This window comes from Clinocottus analis, unplaced genomic scaffold, assembly GCF_023055335.1.
Source record: "Clinocottus analis isolate CAN_PGR_092001 unplaced genomic scaffold, fCliAna1.0.p SCAF_11, whole genome shotgun sequence".
In the NCBI taxonomy this organism is placed as follows: domain Eukaryota; kingdom Metazoa; phylum Chordata; class Actinopteri; order Perciformes; family Cottidae; genus Clinocottus; species Clinocottus analis.
In genome coordinates this window covers 6,918,082-6,941,321 of record NW_027175832.1, presented here as the reverse complement: position 1 = coordinate 6,941,321, position 23,240 = coordinate 6,918,082, and the positions used below count along the sequence as shown (strand labels likewise).

General features: G+C 40.1%; 1 protein-coding gene across 2 annotated transcripts in view; it reads left to right on the top strand.

The window, feature by feature from the left end:
* LOC137782202 (collagen alpha-1(XI) chain-like) overlaps positions 1 to 23,240 on the top strand; it is a 75,135-nt gene that overhangs the window by 27,719 nt on the left and 24,176 nt on the right. For both annotated transcript variants that reach the window (XM_068571384.1, XM_068571383.1), the window contains exons 12-40: positions 933 to 1,007; positions 1,481 to 1,564; positions 2,971 to 3,027; positions 3,596 to 3,649; positions 3,849 to 3,902; positions 4,286 to 4,339; positions 4,442 to 4,495; positions 5,229 to 5,282; positions 5,376 to 5,420; positions 6,238 to 6,291; positions 6,383 to 6,427; positions 7,804 to 7,857; positions 8,683 to 8,727; positions 9,068 to 9,121; positions 9,228 to 9,272; positions 10,191 to 10,244; positions 10,336 to 10,380; positions 11,313 to 11,366; positions 11,469 to 11,576; positions 12,599 to 12,652; positions 15,519 to 15,572; positions 16,930 to 16,974; positions 17,271 to 17,324; positions 17,655 to 17,699; positions 18,145 to 18,198; positions 18,344 to 18,397; positions 20,025 to 20,078; positions 20,286 to 20,393; positions 21,103 to 21,192. In XM_068571384.1, coding sequence (XP_068427485.1) covers positions 933 to 1,007; positions 1,481 to 1,564; positions 2,971 to 3,027; positions 3,596 to 3,649; positions 3,849 to 3,902; positions 4,286 to 4,339; positions 4,442 to 4,495; positions 5,229 to 5,282; positions 5,376 to 5,420; positions 6,238 to 6,291; positions 6,383 to 6,427; positions 7,804 to 7,857; positions 8,683 to 8,727; positions 9,068 to 9,121; positions 9,228 to 9,272; positions 10,191 to 10,244; positions 10,336 to 10,380; positions 11,313 to 11,366; positions 11,469 to 11,576; positions 12,599 to 12,652; positions 15,519 to 15,572; positions 16,930 to 16,974; positions 17,271 to 17,324; positions 17,655 to 17,699; positions 18,145 to 18,198; positions 18,344 to 18,397; positions 20,025 to 20,078; positions 20,286 to 20,393; positions 21,103 to 21,192 — 1,701 coding nt within the window. The remainder of the gene's footprint in view (positions 1 to 932; positions 1,008 to 1,480; positions 1,565 to 2,970; positions 3,028 to 3,595; positions 3,650 to 3,848; positions 3,903 to 4,285; positions 4,340 to 4,441; positions 4,496 to 5,228; positions 5,283 to 5,375; positions 5,421 to 6,237; positions 6,292 to 6,382; positions 6,428 to 7,803; positions 7,858 to 8,682; positions 8,728 to 9,067; positions 9,122 to 9,227; positions 9,273 to 10,190; positions 10,245 to 10,335; positions 10,381 to 11,312; positions 11,367 to 11,468; positions 11,577 to 12,598; positions 12,653 to 15,518; positions 15,573 to 16,929; positions 16,975 to 17,270; positions 17,325 to 17,654; positions 17,700 to 18,144; positions 18,199 to 18,343; positions 18,398 to 20,024; positions 20,079 to 20,285; positions 20,394 to 21,102; positions 21,193 to 23,240) is intronic.

Below are 23,240 nucleotides of genomic sequence, written 5' to 3'. Positions count from 1 at the left end.
TTGAAAAATTGGGTCCTGCTTAGCCGTGATCCTTAAAATGAGTTTTTTCTCTTTATTAAATCAACTGCTCTCCAGTATAATTTAACTGTTTATTCGTACTGTAATTATTTAGGATGAGCAACTTTCAAACAATTATTTTGCTTTTATAAGAGATTGCCATAACATTTGGTACAGACTTTCTTGTGCCACGACTACGTTGGTGACCTCCAGACTTTTCCTCTAGCGCCAAAGATGCTATTTCAACTGTCCCAATTGAGATTGTCTTAAGCCTTAGCCTACACTTTTCATTTCTAAAGTTTTAAGTTGTTTACATGCGATGAGCATTATAGCCCCACAGGGCCATGGCTGCGGATTTCTAGCCTTGTTTTAAAGTCGGTGTTCCCCTGCAGACTATATCCCCAGACCAGCTTAAGGAAAACACATTCTTTTAATTTACCCGTGATTGAATCCCCTGTCTTACTCCTCTCGGTAGGATTAGTGAATTATCCATTTGGAATAAACAACAATGCAGCAAAGTACCTTCCCATTGAAACTACTGTTGTAGATAAAGAAGGGATGTGCTGTGAACAGATTAGTTATTCAGTCTCTGCACAATTACTGTGTTTTTTTGAGTATTGATATTTTTTTCTTATTTTCAATTGGCAAGCACCTTCAGGGGATTATAAATAGCAAAATAATCATCTTATCCTATTGCAAAATACATGGCTTACTTATTACCACAGCTAATTAATTGTTCCGAGCAACGTTACTCACCGGTATGTAAGTCAACAAAACAATAGTTGATATTTTAAATTACAACAATACATTTAAATAGCCTTTTTTCATTTAATGAAGATTCCATATACTTTGGTTTGGGTATTGACTTCAATTGCATTACACATTTACAATGAGACACAATATCCTAAAGCTCTCTCCCTCCTCCGTGTCTCCAGGGTCCTCGAGGGCGTTCTGGTATTCCTGGTTCCGACGGTATCCCCGGGCCTCCAGGTACCATTCTGATGCTTCCAGTAAGTCCTGCCATTTTTCACATGCCCACTGGGCTTTCTGTCTTAATACTCTCAAATACTATACACCCTTCATCTTCACCAGCCCGTGAACACACTTCATTTAGTTAGTTTACCTCATAGCATCACCAGTAGGCCAAAGGATTGCAACCTTATTTTCTTTGGGTTACAAATCACTTAGCTTGTAAATGTCAGCTAGTGCAATGGAGTGGAACCAGTGACTGAGCCTTTGAAAGGCCTGGCGACACATTTTTGTGTGTGTGAGGGTGAGCTGCCTGTGCTTGTATGCCAGCATATGTAAGTGTGTGTGGTTGGGCGGGTGGGGCCTGGTGACAGCTTTACAGCCTAGTTTAACAAAAAAAAATGATTTAATTTGAACACATACTTAAGATGGGAGACCATTAGAAGGCTCCCTTTGTTAAAAGAGACATGTCAGATTGTTTTTAACTGTGTTTCTTTTTTTTTGTGGTTGACAGTTCCGTGCTGGCGGTGAGTCACACAAGGGACCTGTGGTCTCAGCCCAGGAAGCTCAGGCGAACGCCATCCTTTCTCAGGCTCGGGTAAGTAAGAGATCAGTGCGTCCTTCTCAATTTAGAGGTAACTCTACGTTGACTGTCTGCGCCTCAATGTACTCTCATTAGCTGCCATTTAACTTCATTCTATTGAAATACTGTGTTCCAAATTATTATTTTTTAAACTTCAGAAAGGTTCAAACTTAAAGAAACATTTCAAACGGCCCACAAAGTGTCTTAAATATTGAAAGAAGTCACACATCCTGTACATTGTTTCATTTTCAAAATATGAACCTGTGTCGGATCATGTAGTACATAAAGCCACACCAGATGTTCACACTCCCCGAGGGGTCCTGGTAAACATAGCACTGTTGAAAAACAGCCTGCATTATGTGGCTGTAAGCAAGGTGTGATCTATAGAACACATGGAGATCATTAAATGTTGTACAAGTACTGAATATTCACACATTCTAAACATTCTATGAAGTGGGAGAGCTGCCAAAACTGGTGAAACAGTATTTAGTAAAACACTTGTCGCCTTTCTATATGTGCCTTTTATACCAGACAGGAACAAGAAAAAACATGGCATGAGTTAGTTAGTTCTTCAAAATGTAAAGAGATGTGAAGAAACAAATTGTTGAACTTGTTGAATTCTCCTTCACCTCCTTCCAAGGAAAATGATACCTTAAACCTGCCACAATGTAAACATGATAACTAATATCTGTGAGTTAACCTCTGGTGTAGAGTAAGGAATTAATCGCTTTCCTTCAAATTAGCTAATTCAGTAATCAGGCTGCAAATTAATATCAGACAACGTAATTGGCAGTTCAAGACTGTGGTCAACCATGAACAGGAAAAAGTAAAGTTTGCATATGCTCTACAGCAGCTATATTGGCATTGTATTAGTGTTTTATTTTCTTTATTCTTTATGGCTTTTTGTGTAAAGCCCGATCAGTTGAATGAATTTTTGAACATTTTGAGATTAAAACATAAAGATAGCAGCAATTTATTTTCAGAGGCTTTTGTCTATTCAAAGTTTCTCCATCAGGCTAAAACCAGACCAAGTGCCTTTGTAAACGATTGGTCACAGCGTATGCCACATGACCACAAAGTTTTTGCTTAGATTGCAGCCTTGGGACCTTTGTTCAATGTCATTTACTCCTCTCCCCATTTCCAGTCGTTGTCTCTATACTGTCAAATAAAGGCAAAATGCCCCCAAAATACTTTAAAACAAGAAGACTAAGAGCAGATGTTCAGGATGCTAATAATCTGACTGCAAAGAGAACCTTACAATATGTGGACATGACTGCACTTCTAATGCAAAACAAACCTCACTCCTTTTGGTAGAATATTGCTTTTTGATACATTCATTTGGCGTAGACAGGTATAAATACAAGTGTGTCGACATTGTTAGTCGAGCCGTGGATTATGAGTTGTTTCTGTCTGATCCACAGCTGGCACAGAAAGGTCCTCCAGGGCCGGCGGGCATGACAGGAAGATCTGGTCCTGTGGTGAGTGTTGACTTTTGAAAACTGTGAACATGCAAACACATGCACGCTATTGATCTACATACGTTCCATTGGCTTCACAGTTGATGAGTAACACATTAGGTGATAAGCTCTTCTTCCTGTCGAGGGTTCGTCGCAATACTCATTTCCTAACATGCGCTCCTTTATGCACAAACACATACTTATTCACATGCCACTCTCTTCGCTATCTGTCTGTGAGCAGCTCTGATTTATTCCATCAACATCTGATATCTAGCTTGAAATATTAAACATTTTGCTTCTACTGGATCATCTATTAAGCATTTCATGAAAACGGACAATAGCCAAAGCCTTTCTTTTGTTTTGGTTGTGTCTTCCACGCGACCAGTTCTTTTATGTCTTCCTCAAGCAACACATTTAATACCAGAGGGATGTTGTTCACATGCAAAGATGCTTTCTTTCTGTTGTACGTCCACATTCCAAGTTTAAAATTTGCATTTGGTTCGAGTTCAATGACGAGATGAATATTTGGCTGCAGTGCAGACATGTTTATTTATTACATTTGTGTGTCTCTGTTATCCATTTTGAATAGGGAGGTCCTGGTTCTGCTGGACTTAAAGGTGACAGCGGCGACTCCGGGCCACAGGTGAGATGAGTATCTTTCTTTCAGTACAAAGGTCTTATTATCGTTTTGTTTAACTCATTGTTTTGTACAGTAAGTTAATTTGTAAGCGTGTATTCACCTACATACTTGTCAATATTGTAGTTTTTTGCATTTATTGTAACATAAATACAGTTTTAAATGTTAATGTTGGATTTAAAACATTCATATGCTTACCACATAGGGACCAAGAGGTCTTCAGGGTTCAAGTGGTCCCCCAGGGAAAGCAGGAAAGAGGGTAAGTTCTTACAAACCAGCATGTTCTTTTTCTTTTTTTCTTCCTCTCCTCTCGAGCAACACTGTGTTGCAACTGAATATTGAGTTTAAATTGCCAAATTTTTAATATTTCAAGCCATCAAGAGTGCAAAGGTCCGTGCTGCAGTGCCCAAGGGGAAGAGCCTGTCAATTTCCAAACATGGCCTTATTTCAAATAAGTCAGCTGCACTCAATAATTGTCTCTGCATGTCATGTAAATTCATAAAGCCATGTTTATTTAACTATAAACTCGTATGAAGCTATGATGGCATTTCCCCAGTCTGTTCCTCAGAACCATTAAAGATAATTAGATATTCTCTAATGGGATTTCTATGTGACCTGACTTGATATTTGTATGTCCTCCAGGGTCGTAATGGAGCCGATGGTGCTCGAGGAATGCCAGGAGAGGGCGGGTCCAAGGTAAAGTGCACACAAGGTTATCCTATATTTCAGTGAGTGTCTGTTGGATGCCTTTTGAAAAGTGATTGATGAAGCTAACAATGTGTTACTGTGCTGTTTTAGGGTGACAGAGGTTTTGACGGCCTTCCTGGTCTTCCAGGAGAAAAAGGGCATAGAGTAAGTATGAGGAGAGAGAATTTATGGTTTGATGAATGAAGGTCAGAGGACAAACCACAGTAAAGACTTCTATCTGTCTCCAAAAATAAGATCCTGCAGTCTCTTATTTCGCGACCCCAAAACAGTCAGCATTGAACACAGTCATTGCTGCTCTGTAACCTGTCCTTACAGAGGAATCAGGGCTGATTGGTAGCTCAAAGGCCACACCTTCCCTCCATCTCATGTACACCCCAGTGTTGACAGATATGCATTTTTAACCAGTGAAACGCATTTGGGCTTTTGACCCACTGATGAGAGGTGGGACCAACTCCAGAACCACTTGGGGTGCATTTAACTAGGCCTGGAGTCGAATGAGGAGTTCTGAGTTTGGTGTTTGTGGAATTTGGATCTGCATAGAGACACTAAAGAGAGAGGACAGAGATCACAGAGGGGTATTTCTAGACAGGCTTTTATGCCTTATCCTATACTGAGTAATTACAGGGCGACCAGAGGTGGTCCAGTCCTTATAGCGTACTATGAAGAGTGGAAACCATATAGCTGTATGCCAATTGTGGTGTACTGTAGATCATAAGCAGTTGTGTTGCCTTTTTTTTTTTGCTCTTGTTTTAACATCTCTTCTCTACGTTTTCAGTAGAAATTAGGATTTTTTTTTTCTCTCTCTTAGCTACAGGGATCCAGCTTGTGGACTCTCTTGTTACCGCCCGCTCTTAGTTGATATTCCTTTTCTCTCCAGGGAGAATACGGTTCCTCAGGTCCTCCAGGATCTCCAGGAGAGGATGGCCCAAGAGTAAGTAGTACATCAATCACCACACAACATACACTTGTTCTTAAAAGTACTCTGCATTCCTTCGTAACACACTCTTTTTCTCTCTGTCCAAAGGGTGAAGATGGCCAGGTTGGACAGAGAGGTGTGGCTGGAGAGAGTGTAAGTGTTGTTACTATCTCATGACACGTTTAGACTGGATTGTTAAACTCAAGCATAGTTCATCAGGACAGAGAAGATAATATGATGAATATAGAGGCCTTTGCTACTACAGGTCTCCTCATTCCTTCTTCGACATTAATTTAGGTAATTACTAAAACATAAAGCCTCACCCTCCTCTCCTCTTGCAAATGTAATGACATTCCTGTCTGCAAAGGGGCAATTTTGTTTGTAATCTCTGGCTCTGGGTAACAGATCAGAAAATAGAAGGAGAAAATGAGTTGTTCTGTCATTATGAGAAACTGACACATTCTGTCTGGTTCAGTTCAAATGGGCCGTTTGTTGAGTTGCATTAGTAACAGTTGAATGAGAAATGGCTGCTCCCTTTCATACACGAACCACCCGAGTTGTCCTTTTAAAGAAATAGTTGCAATGCAGTCACAACACACATGTTGTCAATGTGGCGGAAAAGAGCACAGTAAGATGCAATATATTGCATCTTACTGTATATTATTTTCTTTTCTTTCTTTCTTTCTTTAAAATTCATTATCTGATTTAATTGATAACCATTTAGGATAAGAAACTTTCCTGTTCACACCTCCAAATATACATGCAATTATCAAATATGACCACAAGGAGGCAGTATTATACACACGTCACACAGTCCAACCAGTTTTAAGGATTTCAGATGTTCAGTATAATATGCAAGTTTTTATCGCCTGCCTATTTCTAAGTACAACACATAGTTCCAGACAAATTAACACAAGTATCTACGTGTTAAATTATTAACAAACCTGGGGTTTCTTTTTCCGATGTACAGGGTCCTCGAGGTTTGCTTGGCCCCAGAGGGTCTCAGGGTCCTGGAGGACAGCGAGTAAGTGCATCTCCTACATCACTTAATTCTCTTACTGCTCATCATTTGTTTTCTAGGTCAACTTTCATTGCCTAATGTCCGATCTCTTTAGGGTCTTCCTGGACTTGATGGGCAAGCTGGTCCCAAAGGAAACCTGGTGAGAATTTTCTAACTTTTACCTGTGAGAGTTTCAAATCTGGTTGTTAGGAAGGGACGTTTCCTACTCACATTTATAAAGACCACCTGAGCAACACGTATGCAATTTGGTTTGCTTGTGGCCAGTTGTAGGTCAGAGTTGTAGGTCAGAGACCTTTCACTCCCGTGTCGGAGTGGTCATTGGTCATTTCCTGATTAAAGATATTATAATATTATAATTTTGATCAATGAACTAAACAGTCTGCTGACTTGATAGGCTGTGATAATGAGCCGCTAAGCTCAAGGGATGAAACAGAAAAGCTTGTCTGTGTCTGGTCCCATCATGCATTCAGCTTCTCTGAGGCTCTCAGTGGGATGGGAACACATCATTGGTCAATACAGCTGGATGAGCCCACACGTTCTCTGTGGTCACTGAGCTGAAAAAATAAGCAGCTGTTAAGGGGACACAAAAAAACAATGGGAAGATGGTGTGCTTTTAATTATGGCCTCTAAAGTTAGTATTGATCTGGATACATTTCCAAAACAAATTATAGCACAACACCTGAAAGTATCCACAGCAGAACCACCATTATGATGCTCTCCCCATCCTCTAAGATGTGGCTGTTTTAAGACATCCTCTACAAGTAAAGAACTCACACGTTTGTACTCAATACATCTGAATCTTAGACAAAAGCCCAGCGTTGCATTTTGCACTCAAAGACCCTAAACTTCTTATGAATCCAGCTTTTGTATTAAGTGTTTGTATTAACAGCTGGAGTAGACTGATTCACAAAGTCTTGTCTGTTTTTGTATATTTTTGGTTTGACACACCAATTCTCAGCAGGCAAACCAAACAACCTACCATCCCTGTGTGTTTCATTAGCCTCGATCCATAGCCAGATGGTTCTGTGGCCCCGCGGTGTGTATTTAGAGACAGCTGTAGTTCAAAGCCAGACTCAGATTCTGACCAGCCACCTGATTTCAGGACTGGCTCTGATAAAGACGAAACATAACTTTGGATAAGGCTGGAGAAGAGGCTACAGCCAGTGTATCATCTGTCTTCTCGCCATTTGCACCTTTTTGTTTCACATTCTTGAAATAGATTTGATAAAAACAATTCAAATATGTATCCAAGCAAGGTCAACCAAAGCTTTCACCTCAACCCAGTACTGCATTTTCTTGATGTGGTAAAACTACAAAAGACACATAGCGCCCGATGACTTTAGGTTTTGCCCCTCATTGCTTTGTCTTTGACTGTATTTATATACATTTTCTGAAATTATTAGCAGTATTGTTTTCCATAGTTGTGAAGATTAAAATAGTTGTGAAAATTTAAAGCATACACTTGCAGCGAATGGAAATATGAATGACTTCCGCTCTTTTGCGTTTAATGCACAGGGTCCACAAGGAGAGCCGGGGCCTTCGGGGCAACAGGGAATGACTGGTCCACATGTAAGTCTCCTTCCTCTCTGTATCTCTTTTTTTTCCAGTCTAGTCTGATTACTTCATCTCTCCTGTGCTTTACCCTATGTCTCCTCTATTGCTCAATTTCTCGATTCCCGTTTTCTTCATCTGTCTTCTTCCCTGTGCTCTCTGCCTGAGTCTGCGCTTGTCATGCTCCATCCCCACTGTTATCCATTGTGCAACGGGGAGTGCTCTGAACTTAGATGATCACTTCCCATCCTGTTTTGTTCATCAAATGTTCTAGGATATAATTTTCTTTGGGTCTACTTCTCTTCTGCTTTCTCTTTTTCCTTCATTCCTCAAGCTGCATTCCACAAAAATGACAAAAAAACGTCACTAATGTTTCCTAGCATTGATTTCTGCAGCCTTGAAGAAGATAAACATCCTTTCTGTCCGGCTAAGCTCATCTTAGATAACATATTGTATCAATTTGATAGCGGTGAACCCATCTTTAATACAAAACAGTGGATCCAATATCGTAGCCAGCGCTAAATGACCACTGCCAGGTAAGGTTTTTTAGTCGTGCTGACGGTCACAGCCAGGACAGGATGGCGTCACTCCTCTGGAAAGTATTAGTAGGGCCCTATCCTGATGGTCACACAGGTTGAATAAATAACCTTCTTTTAGTAAAACCTGGCTAGCGGCAGAATAACGCCTTTCAGGGAAAGCATTGGCCTTTAGAAATATAACACAGCTCACTTATTTGAACTGCTAATAACTTTTGCATGACATTTTAATTTACTGCTCTTTAAGGTGTGTAAACCTAGATGTTTTTCCGACTGTTCTAATAGCAGACCTATCTCGATCTTTCAGGGTCTTATTGGACCTCAAGGCCCGATCGGGCCACCTGGTGAAAAGGTAAGTGAACACCCCTCCCTTCAGTCCGCCCACCACAACTCCCCGATAAGTGAATGTTTCAGTCACAGCCTCATAAGTGATTCTGCAGATACACTGCTGTGTGGGCGACTGGCCTTTGATGCCTTCTCTGAATGCCATAACACAGATGGACACACACACAATATACATATAACCATTGGACGCCTGCATAAGCACTTAGTAACTCAAAGTATTATTGTTATTTGTGGTTTTGAGTATATTTAATGAGATTTCAAGCAGTATTATGAAGCCAGTCTTCATAATACTGTCAGAGATAGTGAGGCGTGCTCTCAACTTTCTATTTATTGCTTTCTTTTTATAGGGACCTCAAGGAAAACAAGGTCTGGCCGGCCTTACTGGTGCTGATGGCCCTCCTGTAAGAGACACACCTGACTCCTCTTTCCTTTTTACATCATTCAATCAGAATAACAACCGACAAAATGATCAACTGACAAATTCAATCTCTTGGACTTCTTTTGTAGGGTCACCCAGGAAAAGAAGGTCCTGCAGGCGAGAAAGGAACAGTTGTAAGTATAATGTAGTTATATATACAGGAAAGTATGTCATTACAGTTGTTCTCAAGGATTCATCAAATGTGTCGCTGCACAGGGAAAAGCAGCCTGAAAATAGTCACAGATGAAATAAGATAATCCTATATAAATCCAGCAGTGGGGACACTTAAAATCTAGCATATGTTTAGCCACCATAGTGTTCTAGTACAGTGAGGTTTAATATAGCCATACAATTCAGATTATATCTGGGAATATACTTCAGAAATAGAATACAATAAAATTGGCTATTCTTACTTTTATGGGATTGTCTAATCTTTTGAGTTTATGTGATTGTCTTTATGTTTTATATGATAAACACCAAATAAAAGGGCAATTTAAATTAAACTATGACATGTATTCCATCTCTTGTACAGGGCCAGTATTGGGAAAGATTGAGAAAATAAATTAGGTAATTTTAAGACATGGGGATCATAAAGTTATTCTAACAATATATATATATATATATATATATGAGAAAACACCATAAACTCAAGACATTTTTCCAAAACAACTCTGCTGCATTGAAGTTCAATCCATTTCTACAGAGACAGCTGGACTTGAGTTGTTCATACTATGTATTTATAAAAGTCTGGTAGTTTATCTATTATTGCCTCTTATATGAATATAAAATGCAACCTACTGAATTAGACCAAGTCAGTCAATGAAAAAAACTGATCAATACCATAATATGATACTTAGTTAATTTTAGGTTTTAAAATTGACTAATGTTAGATCCAAGTAATTAATTTTCTTATTTTAATTCTTGATGGTTCACCAATAGAAATACAGTATATTTAGTGAATCTATTAGGGCAGACACACATTACAGGACAGTTTGATGTGCACTAATGAAATTTTACATCACAACTCACAAGACACTCTTTGCATCTTTTAGGGTTTTCCTGGTCCAATGGGGTCCATCGGCTACCCTGGTCCTCGCGGTGTGAAAGTAAGCTCTCCTAGTTATGCCTTAATATTTTTAAATAACAATTTCCATTTCCCCTGAATTTTATCCTAACTCTATTGTCCTCGCTCCCCAGGGTGCTGAGGGAATCAGAGGCCTTAAAGGTGGCAAAGGAGAAAAGGTAAACACCCCTCCACTGTTGTCTTGGTCCTCAACATGATTGACAGATGTCAAAAATGGACCCACAGTTGCAATTCCCTTTTTTTATTTTTTTAAATAAGGCTTCTTTGCAATCCAGCAAGTGGAAAAAAAGACTATTAAGGGCTCATCAAGCTTTTAGTTAAGTCCTCATGCCACTGAGCTGAAATGGAGTGTGGCACATTAAACTCAAATGAAGCCGTTTCACTGGAGATTGAGCTGTTGCTTTTGTTTTCTTGGGTCGCTGCGGTTAAACATGGTCTGTTTCTACCTCAGTGTATTATGTAGATTTTCCACTCTATTGTTAGGAAATTGAAACCTTTCAGAGATTACTTAAGAACACTCAACATGGAAAAAGCTCCTCTACTCTGATACTCTTCTACTACTTATGTCTTAAATAAAAGCAATGGCACAAGTATTCTACCAATCCCAAATCACACATAAGGCTATATGCTTTTCATGTTTTATTACGCTACCATTTATAATGAGTGTTTTCGTGGATAAATATGTCAGAAAATTGTCAACAGTAACTGTAGCTGTTGTGAACCGATGATCGCAATGACTTGGAATAGATGGAAAACGGCATTCTGAATTTTAACCAGCAGATGTCAGTAGAATAACAGAGAGAAAGCAAGACGGTGGCTTCAAAACAACTTTTGTGAATGCTTCATTTAAGTGACCACTAGGTGTCAGTATTAAACCACCCGTAGTCACCTTTATACTTTTACCAATAATACTATAAATCTGCCATGATGCACTCACAATAATTGCATCACTTAAGTGGTACACTAGTATTATTTTGTCTTGTTTTCTATTTAAAGTATTTTCCGTGTGAACAATGCAACTAGACTGTATCAGTTCTGCCTCTGTGAAAAAACTCGGCTCTGATCCGCTTTTTATCTCTTTCATCTTCAGGGAGAGGATGGATTCCCTGGCTTCAAAGGTGACATGGGTCTCAAGGGTGACAAGGTGAATCATCATCCCCGAAGAGAATACTGATGTTTCCAGCTGCAGAGACTGATAGTGTTCATAAAGATAGTAACACTTTGTATTTGTTTTCTTTGCATCAAGGGTGAGAATGGTGTTTTCGGACCCAGAGGAGAGGACGGCCCCGAGGGCCCCAAAGGCAAATCAGGACCCAACGGGGAAATTGGTCCTTTGGGATCAGCTGGAGAGAAGGTAAATAATCAATACCTTGAAAAGTTTAATTGTAACATTTTTATTTATTTATTGAATTGGTTTAATTGCATACAAATGGAATTAAAATGCTTAACAGAGTGATAAAAAGTTACACGTGTACATCCTCATAAATCCTCATATATGAAATCGATATATTCCAGGAATACAAAGTTGGTGTCAGAGCGGTTATGAGTCAAAAATGAGACTGCTCTGACATTTACAGCAGCTTAATACAGATGTATTTAATGAACTGAAAAAAGCAGTCCGAAGAGAGTGGTGTACTATAGTTTTGTAGCAGTACTGATCATATCGAAGTTTAGAGTTCCTCCTGCTCCCTTCAGCTCTACAACAGTCAGATTTAATTGGCTTATGTTGCCAGCATTTCTCATGGCGCTTTGATCTTGCTATATTTTGCTTCATAGTGCTGCAGTATTTACAGAATTCAAAGATAAATACTAGTTTATAATTGCTTGAGAGTTCTGATGAATTAATTGTTTTCTAATACAACGGACTTAGACATGCTTTGTGATCTACATTGCATCATTAAAATAGTAATGATCTCAGACAGGAGCAATTGTGATTAAAGCAACCATGTATAATATGCTTGAACCAGTCATCCTTCTAGACTTTAGATCCCCATTAGCCACAAAGTGATACTTCTATATCAATAATGCTGGAACTCACAATGCAACAATATAGTAAAAGTAGGTATAAGCGGCATTAGAGTCGTAAGTATTGGATTCATAATACAAAATAAAACTAAAAATGCTTGTAAAAAGCACATGGTATAGTTACATCAGATTCCGGGTACCTCTTACATGAAGTACATTTCTATTTGGGTGAAAAGAATAAAAACCTCTGCACGGATGATTCCATGTTACTAAACATGGTATTTAATAGTCCCCACAATAAAAGTACAACTTTTGGGTACACGTTTGTTTCTTTTCGCAGTCTCTCAATATCTCTAGTGACACAATGAGAATTCATCATCTTTGCTTTGTTTTACTTTTTTACCTTTTTAGGGAAAACTTGGAGTCCCCGGATTGCCTGGGTACCCTGGTCGACAAGGCTCCAAGGTGCGTGATGAGAGTAATAATGCACTTTACAATGCAGAGGAATTCTTCCTGTGTGTCCCTCCACTCCACAATGGGAGGTCAGAGGTCAGGGCTGGCTGACGTGTTTAGTCTTTTAGTCAAGGGCAAGTCAAAAGAGGAGCAGTTTGCCAACTTAGTAATGTAAACATTTGAAGAAGAACACATGGAAATCAAGCATGTAAAGTAAGAGTGTATATCTCAACTAAAAGAACACAAAATGTAGATTAAATTTGATCAGTTAACAAAAGGAATCTGAGGCCAGTCGGGTTTCAAGTCTAGATTTGAAGCTTAGAGCAGTTAGTGCACTTTCAATACAATCAGGAAATTGCTTCCAAAGCTGCTTCAGGAAATACTCTGCCCCCTTTTCATGATTTACAGTCAATTCTGTAACTCCAGGACTTGCATATCGGCGTAATGTGGCCGGTTCTCTTGGTATTTGTAAGAACTCTCGCAGCTGCATTTTGTGCAAGCTGAAACATATTGATGGCGGTTTTAGTAAGCTCTGTGAAAAACCGTTCACCAGTACCAAGCTGTCAGTGCTGACAACAGCAGAGATGACCCTGTGTGAAGCTACTATGCCTGTGTGGGCACATAATGTGAATGGGTGCATGTGTATACATATGTGAACGTTTACTGTACATGTGTATTGATTCTCCCAGTGACTGCATCACCCTCTACGATGTCTGTCTGAGCAGCATCCACTCATATCTAAACTTGTTCCCATGTGCCTTTCTAAAGACTTGCTGACTAAGCTTGACTCACACAAACACAAACACAAGCAGACACTTACTGTAGTCTCGCCACGACTCTTATAGGAAGCCTAAGTGGCATGGTCACCTGCTGGAGTCATCAGCTGTCCTCCCTGCTTAAACTCTTGCAGGCATTATCTAACAGTCTGGCATTCCTTGCACTGTAGCGCTGACCACTGTGCCACTGCTCCACTATCAAGATGTGCTGCTGCAGCTGCTTGCTCTCTGCTGTTGTCAGCACTGACAGCTTGGCACCGATATGATGGGTCAGATACACCTACTCTCTCAACATCCTGTCTGTTAATGTCAGCGGGATCTGAGCTGAGCGTGGCGCACAAATGAAAAAGAGACCTGGACAAATTACACAAAGTGGGAGAGACACGGAGAAAATGAGAATTACTAGCCCAGTAAACAGTTTTCTTTCCAGTAATTTGCAAGTTCTTTAATGGATATTGTATATAATAATGGCAAAGCACCAAGGATAATCCTTTGTTTGTATTCATGCATGGTTTTAAACAAAGGCTGCCCACTAAGTTTCCCAGTGGAGCCCAGGATCAAATGTTCTTTTGAGACTTTTATGCTTCAAAAAGGGTTTCTGGACAGAAAATGAAGGCATCCTGCCATTCGCATGGTATAAACAATGCTATTGTTTCCTCTCTATAGCCCTCAGTTGAAGAGTTTTATCCTTCCAGAGAAGCATTGAAGATTGTGGCAGCCACTCTAACTTAAGTCTAAAGCTTCCTTTACGAACTTCAAATGAGGATGCTTTTATGAATACAATCCTTTATCATTTTATAGATACTTTTCTTTATATTTGAAAGCAACTGACCTTACCAATACATAATGACTTCTTGGAACGTTTTCCTTAAATTGATTGATTGAATCTAAGAGATCAAGTGCTGTTTGCTTGCTTGAGAAATACCATTCCCAATGCACCGTATCATCAATGTGATACAAATGTCCCATCGTCCTCAAGAGTAAGTTCAGGGTCACAGTCTGTTTGCAGCCTTTATCCCCCTCGATCAGCCTGTGCACGAAACCCTCCACTGGCTGTGTTTTTGGTGGCTACACCCCATCACTCTCTGTTAACAGCTTTCCCCCACCGTTAATTCTGGATGCCATTTGCAATAGCTTCAGTGGACTGTCTTATCTCTGTGGCGCAAGTCAGGCTTGTCCAGCACCAGCTCTCCTTTCAGTTTACCATAACTGCACCTCTGTGAAAAACAAATTAAGCAGCATAGATCCCCCTTCTTGCTGTCTCCACAATGTTGGGCTGTTTACCTCTTGCAATTCTGCCCACGCTGCCTTGGTGTAGTGCCCTTGCTTATGCTGAACAATATTATGCCTCATATACATATGCATGTGAACAGTAATGAGCACTATAGATGTGCATTGCATCAAAGTATGTTTTAAACCCCAAACACCCATGCATGCTTTTGACCTTGTAGTAGCTGCTGAAATTAAGTTTTTTTTTGTAACTAAATTGGTTGAATTCACATTTTTGCCCCCTAATGCTGCATAAAGCGCGGCTGTATTGGTAAGCTGCTTGGTCCTCCTTTTATTCATCGCACAGTGATTGCCCTCCTAGTATTTGTTTGACTGGAACCATCGCTGCTATCAGAGGGCACAGCCTGTGAAAGTCCAATAACTAAATTGCTGATGGGTATCAAGGGGGATCTGCTATTTCCCATTCCTTTGTCTTTATTTGCTTTCACGCCTTTTTATCTTCCTATTTTGCTTCGCTCACAACCAAACAGGACAGAAAGTGTCAAAAGTGGCGAGGAGGAGACTTTTCTCTTTGGATTCCTCTTGAGTATTAGAATAAGGTCCTCATTTATCTATGGTAACTCACAGCCTATAAACCGTGGTCTTATGATAGAAATCTGCTGAATTGTGTGGCGGTACTTATTTTAGGACCTCTCAGTTTCTCTATTAATTAGCATAGTCAGTAAAGCATGAAGGACTAGGTTCTCTTCAGCCTCTGTCACATTTTTACTTTACACAGACTATGCTATCACCTATTTTATACCCTACAACTATCTAATATAATTCCTCTCTCTGTTACTTCTTTCTTGCCTTTTTCTGTGCTTGTCTTGCAGGGCTCCAACGGCTTCAATGGATTCCCCGGGGCAAATGGCGAGAAGGGAGCAAGGGTGAGCCACAGAATTCATCATTCTCTCTCCTGAAAACATGTATACTTTTTTTTCTGTGTCGCAGATGCATTGAGAGAAGATGGGTTAGAACACTGAAACAGGGCATGGTCAATGTGTCTTTGACCCCAAGTTACTAAGAATAACAGTTTTACAGTTACTAAGAATCACATTGTAACAGTGATGTTGCTGGTTTATGTCTGACTAAGAAAGGCACCAAATTATAAAATTATAAGATATTGTGTCATTCATCTGAATTACAAAATGACTTGTTTGCATGTATTGTACTGTATTTACACAAAATCCATATCATGTCCAGTCAGTTTTTAATTATGTAGCCCAAAACTATGAATCCCTATTTTGGCTCAAGGGCCACAACAGTCTGCACAGCAGACAACAACCTATATCCTTTCAACAGAAATGAAAAACTCCCCCAAAAGGCCTTTAACGATTAATAAAAAGAGCAACATGATCCCTCTTACAGGACGGACAGACAACTGATAGATGGTTGTACAATGATAGTACAATAGTTTGAGAATCAAGTCTCAGTGTCAATGAGTTTGTTAATAATATTCTAACAGGTCTGTCTGTATTTAGAACGTGTATTTCACTGTTTTTATACCCCAACTATGGAACAACTACACCACAAAATATGTAAACAGCCAAACCAAAGGGTGTCTCCACCCGAACATGTGATTTTGAACATTTTATTCTAAAAGCACTGGCATTATTATGCAGCTCTTTTAGGAGATTTGGGAATTTGGCTACAGGCATTTGTTTCTTCCTATTCAGCCACCAGAGTATTAGTAAAGTCATTGATTGATATTAGACAATAAGGCCAGACCTTCTAGTTTGTCCTAAAGATGAGGGGCGTCCACATACCTCTGGCCTTGTGTGATCAGGATTTAGCCCTGGAAGGAGGACAGGACACTGTATTCAGCTGTGTAAGCGTAGAGCGGTTGAAAACCGTCACAGTTGAAGGGATGAGATGGCGAGTTGCAGAATGGGTTATTATTGAAGAGACAAGCTTCTGTCTGCTCCCAGACAGACAATGAGGCGCAGACACCAATGGCCCCGCCGTGCTAAAACTGACAGGTAGTTCAAGCTGTCAGGAGCCTGTGGGTAACCACTTACCTCGGCAATGTGATTATTTTTTTTTTCCCAAAGATGCTCAGATGTTTCTATTGGATCTCTCTCTCCAATATCCTCAGTATTCATGTCTGTCGGATATTTGAGTGTATTTGTCGATGCTTTTGTTAAACTTTAAAAAAAGAGAGAGATCAAAAAGCACTTATATTATATATTACTGGTACAAGAAAGGATTTAGTCTTTAATCCAAGCTTTTGTTTTTCTTTCCCAGGGACTTGCCGGCAAAGCAGGCCCTAGAGGGCAACGTGGTCCAACGGTAGGCAATTCATCTGTCTGCCAAGTTGGCTCGAGCCGGGCACATAAATGATTTATTGTGTTCAAATGAAAATACCTTCCTTTAGTGTAGTTGTGTATGGGCTTTATTTTGCTGTCTTTCAAAGGGGAAATGCACTGGGTGAGGAATTGTAGAGATTGGAAGTGCACAATGATATACCGTTAATACCATTCCTTTCTGTATTTTGGTATTCATCAGTTTTTTTTAGCTGTTCTAATCGTGAGAAAATGATGAAAATGCCTTTCCCCCCTTATGATTACCCTATTTTTTGTATGTAGGGTCCACGTGGTGGCCGTGGCGCTAGAGGACCAACAGGAAAGCCAGGCGCAAAGGTGAGAGCCGCGACCACGTTAGCGTCACAATGGTGCGGCCAGTGATAATAAATGTGTTGCATGTTTCAAACTGTAGAGAGAAAGAACAAGAATGTGAACACCGTGAACAAATGCAGAACATAACTTTTACCTGCAATAGAAACATACGATAATGGCAATAAACAGGTGCATTTGCTCACATGCACGTTCATTCACCAACTCGGGTAGAAACGTAAATGTGCATGAGCAAACGGGCTCGCTATGCAGCCTCAGTGTCAATGCTTTGCATGATTTGATTCCCCGCACTTCATTCTTTGACGACGTTTCTCTTTGCCTTCTCTTTCTCCTCAGGGAACCTCCGGCAATGATGGACCAGGGGGTCCACCAGGAGAGAGGGTTAGTATGAGATCTGTTTTTAATCAGTGCCTGAAGTTTTGCGAACTTTGATTAAAAAAAGTACACCAGGTGCTACGCGCTTTGATCTTAACTCAAAGTGAAATAATTCAAGTTAAAAAATAAAGTTTATTTGTCAAATCAAATGAAACAGATGTGTCTGTGTGCTCTACAGTAGCTGATTACCAACTTAAAATGATAAGTGCGTAATGTGTAATTCCCTTAAGAGACCCAATTAGTGTATGTGTACTTCGCTCTCCATCAAGCTGAAACAATGGCATAATAGTATAAACATTCATAATAAAAAGATTAATGAATTATTTCCCATGGTAATATAGCAGGACTTGGCAGACAGAGATCTATTAAAGTAATAGGAGCCATTTAAAGTGGAGTTGTGTGTGATTCATTCTGTTCTCTACTCACTCGATTCACTTTCTTTTCATCCAAGGGACCTCAAGGGCCTCAGGGACCCGTCGGTTTCCCCGGACCTAAGGGACCCAATGTAAGTAGCCGCTGTCAAAGTGTCTCTGAGTTTGCAACAACAAGTCCACGTTGACACTTTTCACATTAGCTTTTCAAATATTAATCCCTTCTTCCGACCTGATGTCACCATTTCTTTTTGAACTATCTACCTGTTCACCCTCCAGGGTCCACCAGGAAAAGATGGGCTGCCCGGTCATCCTGGACAGAGAGGAGAGACGGTGAGTGGGTGGTTTGGACCATGAATGCTTTGAGCTGTGCCATTTGACCCTGAACATCATGCATCAGCGCCCACACACTCCCAACTCGGTCTTTCACTGCCTCAGATTGGTTGTACAAAAAATAGAGCAAGGAGGAAGATAACTGAGCCGGCATACAGATGCTGTTGTTTGGGTGGAAGATACAGCTGAGCTTGTTTCAGGACATCTTAACAACAGTTAATGGTCAATTCTTTCAGCAAAAAGCACTTGATCACTGATCATATAGCAATATTCTATCTAATTAGTTTTAAAAGCCATGTAAGTAAACATAGGATGTGTTTTATGCAACATTATCTTTCATTATTTGTCCTAAACGTACTGCATTCTGAGAAGAAACAATTCACACATTGTGTTGTACATGTACTGTATTTCAATGACAGAGGCCGCATTTCCCAGATTCGTTAAGAAGCTCTTAGGCGCTGAGAGCTTCTTAGAAGCGCTCTTAAGAGCGCTGTGAAAGAAGGATGTGTTTCCCAGAGTCGTTCTTAGCTTAAGAGGTCTTTCACTAAGAAGGAAATGTAAGATCAGCCTGACCTACTCTTAACAGCAGAAGGCAGTTAAGAACGTGTCTGGGAAACACCCCTATCTTAGTGCTCCTTCTTAGCCGAACCCTTCTTAAGAGCCTTCGTAAGCCCTTAAGAACGATCGAATCTGGGAAACGTGGCCAATGGCAGTTAAGTTGGACTGAATTTAAGTTAACTAAGCTAAGTAATGTAGACTTGTTGACCGCTAACTTTTCCACCCCAAAAAAGACCAAAAATATATTTTATTTCACTCATCCCTAAAATAAATATTAGTCATTAGGGTGAGCGTTTACTTGATTGTTCACGAAGTAAATATTTACAGTGTAATTTTCTTTATTCTACAACAGTGATGTACTTTATATTAGTCTTCATCCCTTTAATCCCAAACATTTGAAAGGAAAATATTGTACGTTTTACTAAACTACAATTATTTGAGTGCTTTAGTCTTTATTAGTTAATTTGCATTCATGCATTGCTCAAGATTATTTTTTTTCAATCTAGCTCCACTTTGACCCTTCACGATGAAATGCTGCTTGTACATGAACTTATCAGTAATGATATGTAATATACATACATAATAATGCACTGTGGTAGGGGCCACCATTTGCATAATAAGTGTTGTATTTTTACCAGATACTTTTGCAGGATTGTATTGGAGTATTTTTGTATTATGGTATTGTTGCTTCTACTTAAAGGAAATGAGTACTTCTTCCACCACTGGAAGTAAAATACATGAGACAAGGGAAACAGCTTTTTAGATGTGAACTGATCTTTCTTGCTTTAACAAGTCATTCTTACAGTTTTTTGATTAGGAGACCAAATGAGATATTATAATAAGATAGTTTCACACCATCCATTCAGAACAATGCAGATTGCTTAGCATAGCAAAAATGACTGCTATGTTTTACAAGATATGATCAGAATTAGTTTAACTTCCACTGTCACATAGCGCATACAGACTTTCTGTCTGGCTCAGACACGTGACATCCCTTTGCAGCACAAAGCAGACACGCTCTATAACCCTGCAAGTAGACAGCTAACGTTGTCTCTGTTTTCCCCTTCAGGGCTTCCAAGGAAAGACTGGACCTCCAGGACCTGGAGGGGTGGTTGGACCACAGGTATACAGCACAGTACTCCACTACAGTTCCACCTCTCTCACTTATTCTTTTGCTTGTTCTTCGAGAATTATGAAAGACTGAAATGTTTGGAAGCATTACATGTGCTCTGCCACTCCTGTGTCAATATCATATCTCCTTCAGGATGCAGGTAAAGACACATCTGTATAACACGTTGACCTTAACACCTCTCTCTGTTGTCCCTCACAGGGCCCAACGGGAGAGACGGGACCCAGCGGAGAGCGAGGACACCCAGGCTCTCCGGGGCCACCTGGTGAGCAAGGTCTTCCTGGAGCTGCTGGGAAAGAGGGTGGAAAGGTAAATTAATGATGGGTTCTGAATGCTACAAAAGCAAAGTGCAACAGTCATAAGGACATGTATTGTGCCAAGTGTTGTTAATGGTCTGCTGTGGACATTAATTCCTTTATTTTTCTTCTTTGAGGTTATTTGTCATATAGTTGTTATTTCCTCGTTATTCTTACACTTCAACTATCCTTGGTATTTTAATATAACTGCTTTATTCTAATACTAGTTATGGGAAACCAATCTACTTTAAGTTTGGGCCAAATTTGTGCAAATTATCTTATCATTAAAAGTGTGTAATGGATGAAGAGACATATGGGTATTGAGATGTAATTCTGGTCATTTTAACAACTCATATCAGAATATGAACTTCTTTTAAAAACAACTTTTCTTTTTAAGATTGTTGTCGTTCGAATATTAATGCATTATTTCTGTTGATAATGAATGGGTTCAAAAGATTAACAATCCCCTTTATGGTTGTTTGTGGTTTGTCTTTTCTTCATCCTTCACTTCTTAATCACTTGCTGTTCCCACATAATAACGTGTAATTTCAACTTTTATCAAACAGATCAATCACTTTAATTGTTTTTCCAAGCATTTCTGCTGCCACTCTCACAGATTCAGCTCTGCTCATTATTTTCACCTAAAGCGACTTTGCTAAATAATGACCTAACAGAAAATATAAATAATAAAGTGTGTGCTATTTTTTTCCCTCCTTCTGTAGGGTGATCCAGGTTCCCAGGGTCCCGGTGGCAAGGCAGGACCTGCTGGCTTGAGGGGCTTCCAAGGCACTAGAGGTCTTCCAGGGGCCATGGTAACAAACAGACGCACCCATTAACACACTCATGCAAACATACACATGCATGTCATCCCATTCGGAGCGCACACACCCCGTTAAATCTAGCTCAAAACCCCAATTATGAGGCTAACTACCTGCTGTTAAACCAAATGTCAAGCTTGGCAGTCAAACTGATGGCGAGGTGCAGAACTGGCTTATATAAGAGAGGACTGAGCCAGATATATTGACAATTTTTATCATCCTCAATCTCAACAAGGTTGAAGTAGGATGTAGTTTGTTGTAAATGCGGCTTCCTCAGAGCCTTTCAACCAGTAAAATGTCTGTGATCTGCTGTTGTCTGTGCATTTCAGAGGCATTTACTTCCACATTTAAAGCTGCATCCTGATCCTTTTCTTTAAGGAATTCTTGTCTTGCGTTCGATCGAAGAATGAGTCAAAGCCCTCTGATTCTGGTTCACACCTACGACTTTGAGAGTATAGCATATGAACCCTATAGCCTGCTGATCAACCTCGAATTAATTCCCCAAAGAAGTGGGTCTGGGTGAGAAAAAGTTCAAGGTGAGGCTGATGGCTGTTAGAGGCTGACTGAGGATCAGCTTGAGGGACTGAGGCTGGAGCTCATTTCAAGGCTGACCATTAAGAGACTATACGACAACAGAGCGCAGACTTATTACCAGCGTTATGTTTGTGCCATGTGTGCAGAAGGATTGCCCTCTCTTCATGAAGGCAGCACACACACACAAAGTCTATCCGAGCAAATAGAGCCTTCGACTCTTTCTCAAAGTCCAGAAACACACAGGCCTAAACATACATAAACCTGTGCCGCGACGTTTGAAGTTAATCAATTTTTTGTTTGCTGAGAGATTGGAGATGCAAAACGCACACAATGTGCAAGCTCAAGCACACGTTTATACTGCTCCAAAAAAAAGAAGAAATCAGATTAATGCACACATGCACACACATATACACACTCTTCATTCCATCACTCACTCTTGAGGAAAGGCACAGTAGCAATATATGAGCCAATAAATAACTTTTTTTGTGTGTGGCAAAGAAAGATCCTTCCAGTCTTCCAGTGCGGCTTGCTGCAATGTGCAACCCGGGGAGGTAGAGACTGAGAGCCTGCTTGGCAGCGTCTGCTCCCCCTTGGCTCTGTCGGAGCCGGTGAATTAGTTATTATAATGAAAGTCTTTACTGCCTCTGGTGAATCGTGTTTTCCATATGCAATCTCAGCCTCCTGGTGCTATTAGTCAGCAGCACAGGCATTGCCATTCAAGGCTCGGGATACTGAGGAGATGACAGGGGTCCAGAGATAGAGGGCCTGGACTTGAACTTTATGGCCCACCGGAGGCTTAAGAACTTTCTCTTCCCCTTTTCATTTCCTTTGAAGCTCATTTGAGGACTTGTTTTGCATAGATTAATTAATATGCCCACAGATCAGGATATATTGTAATTTATTTAGTAATATTCTTTTTTTTCTCTGCTGCAGTCTACACATCTTGTTATATTATTAGGATTTTGGTGACACAAAATTGTTGAAATTCTATTATTTATTTTCAGAGTTTGGTGAATCAGAATAAATCCAACGCTTAAAAGCTTGATTCGCCCAATTTTGGCTCAACTGATCATTTAATGACCTGCTGCCTCAGTAGATTGGGAGCTGATCCCTGAACAGGGATTTGTGATCGTAAAGTCAAAGAATGCATAAAGTTTGCCTTTTGCTTTTACTTACATCAAATCTGGAAGGCAAACTGTTAGAAAACTTTGCTCAAAGCAATAAACTTTCACCACCTTTGATGATATCCTCTGGTAATGATAACATCATCAACTAAGAGTTGCTCCTATAATTTCTGTAACGACTTAAAGATGTCCTTCCTTTTTGTTCCTAAATATAGGCCACAAATTGCTAGTTCCTGTGTGCCTTTCTGGAGCGTAGCCCTCCACACACACACATGCACATACATATGGACACATATCTTCATGCGTGCGCACACACACACACACAAACACACACACACACACACACAAACACACACACACACACACACACGCACACACACACAC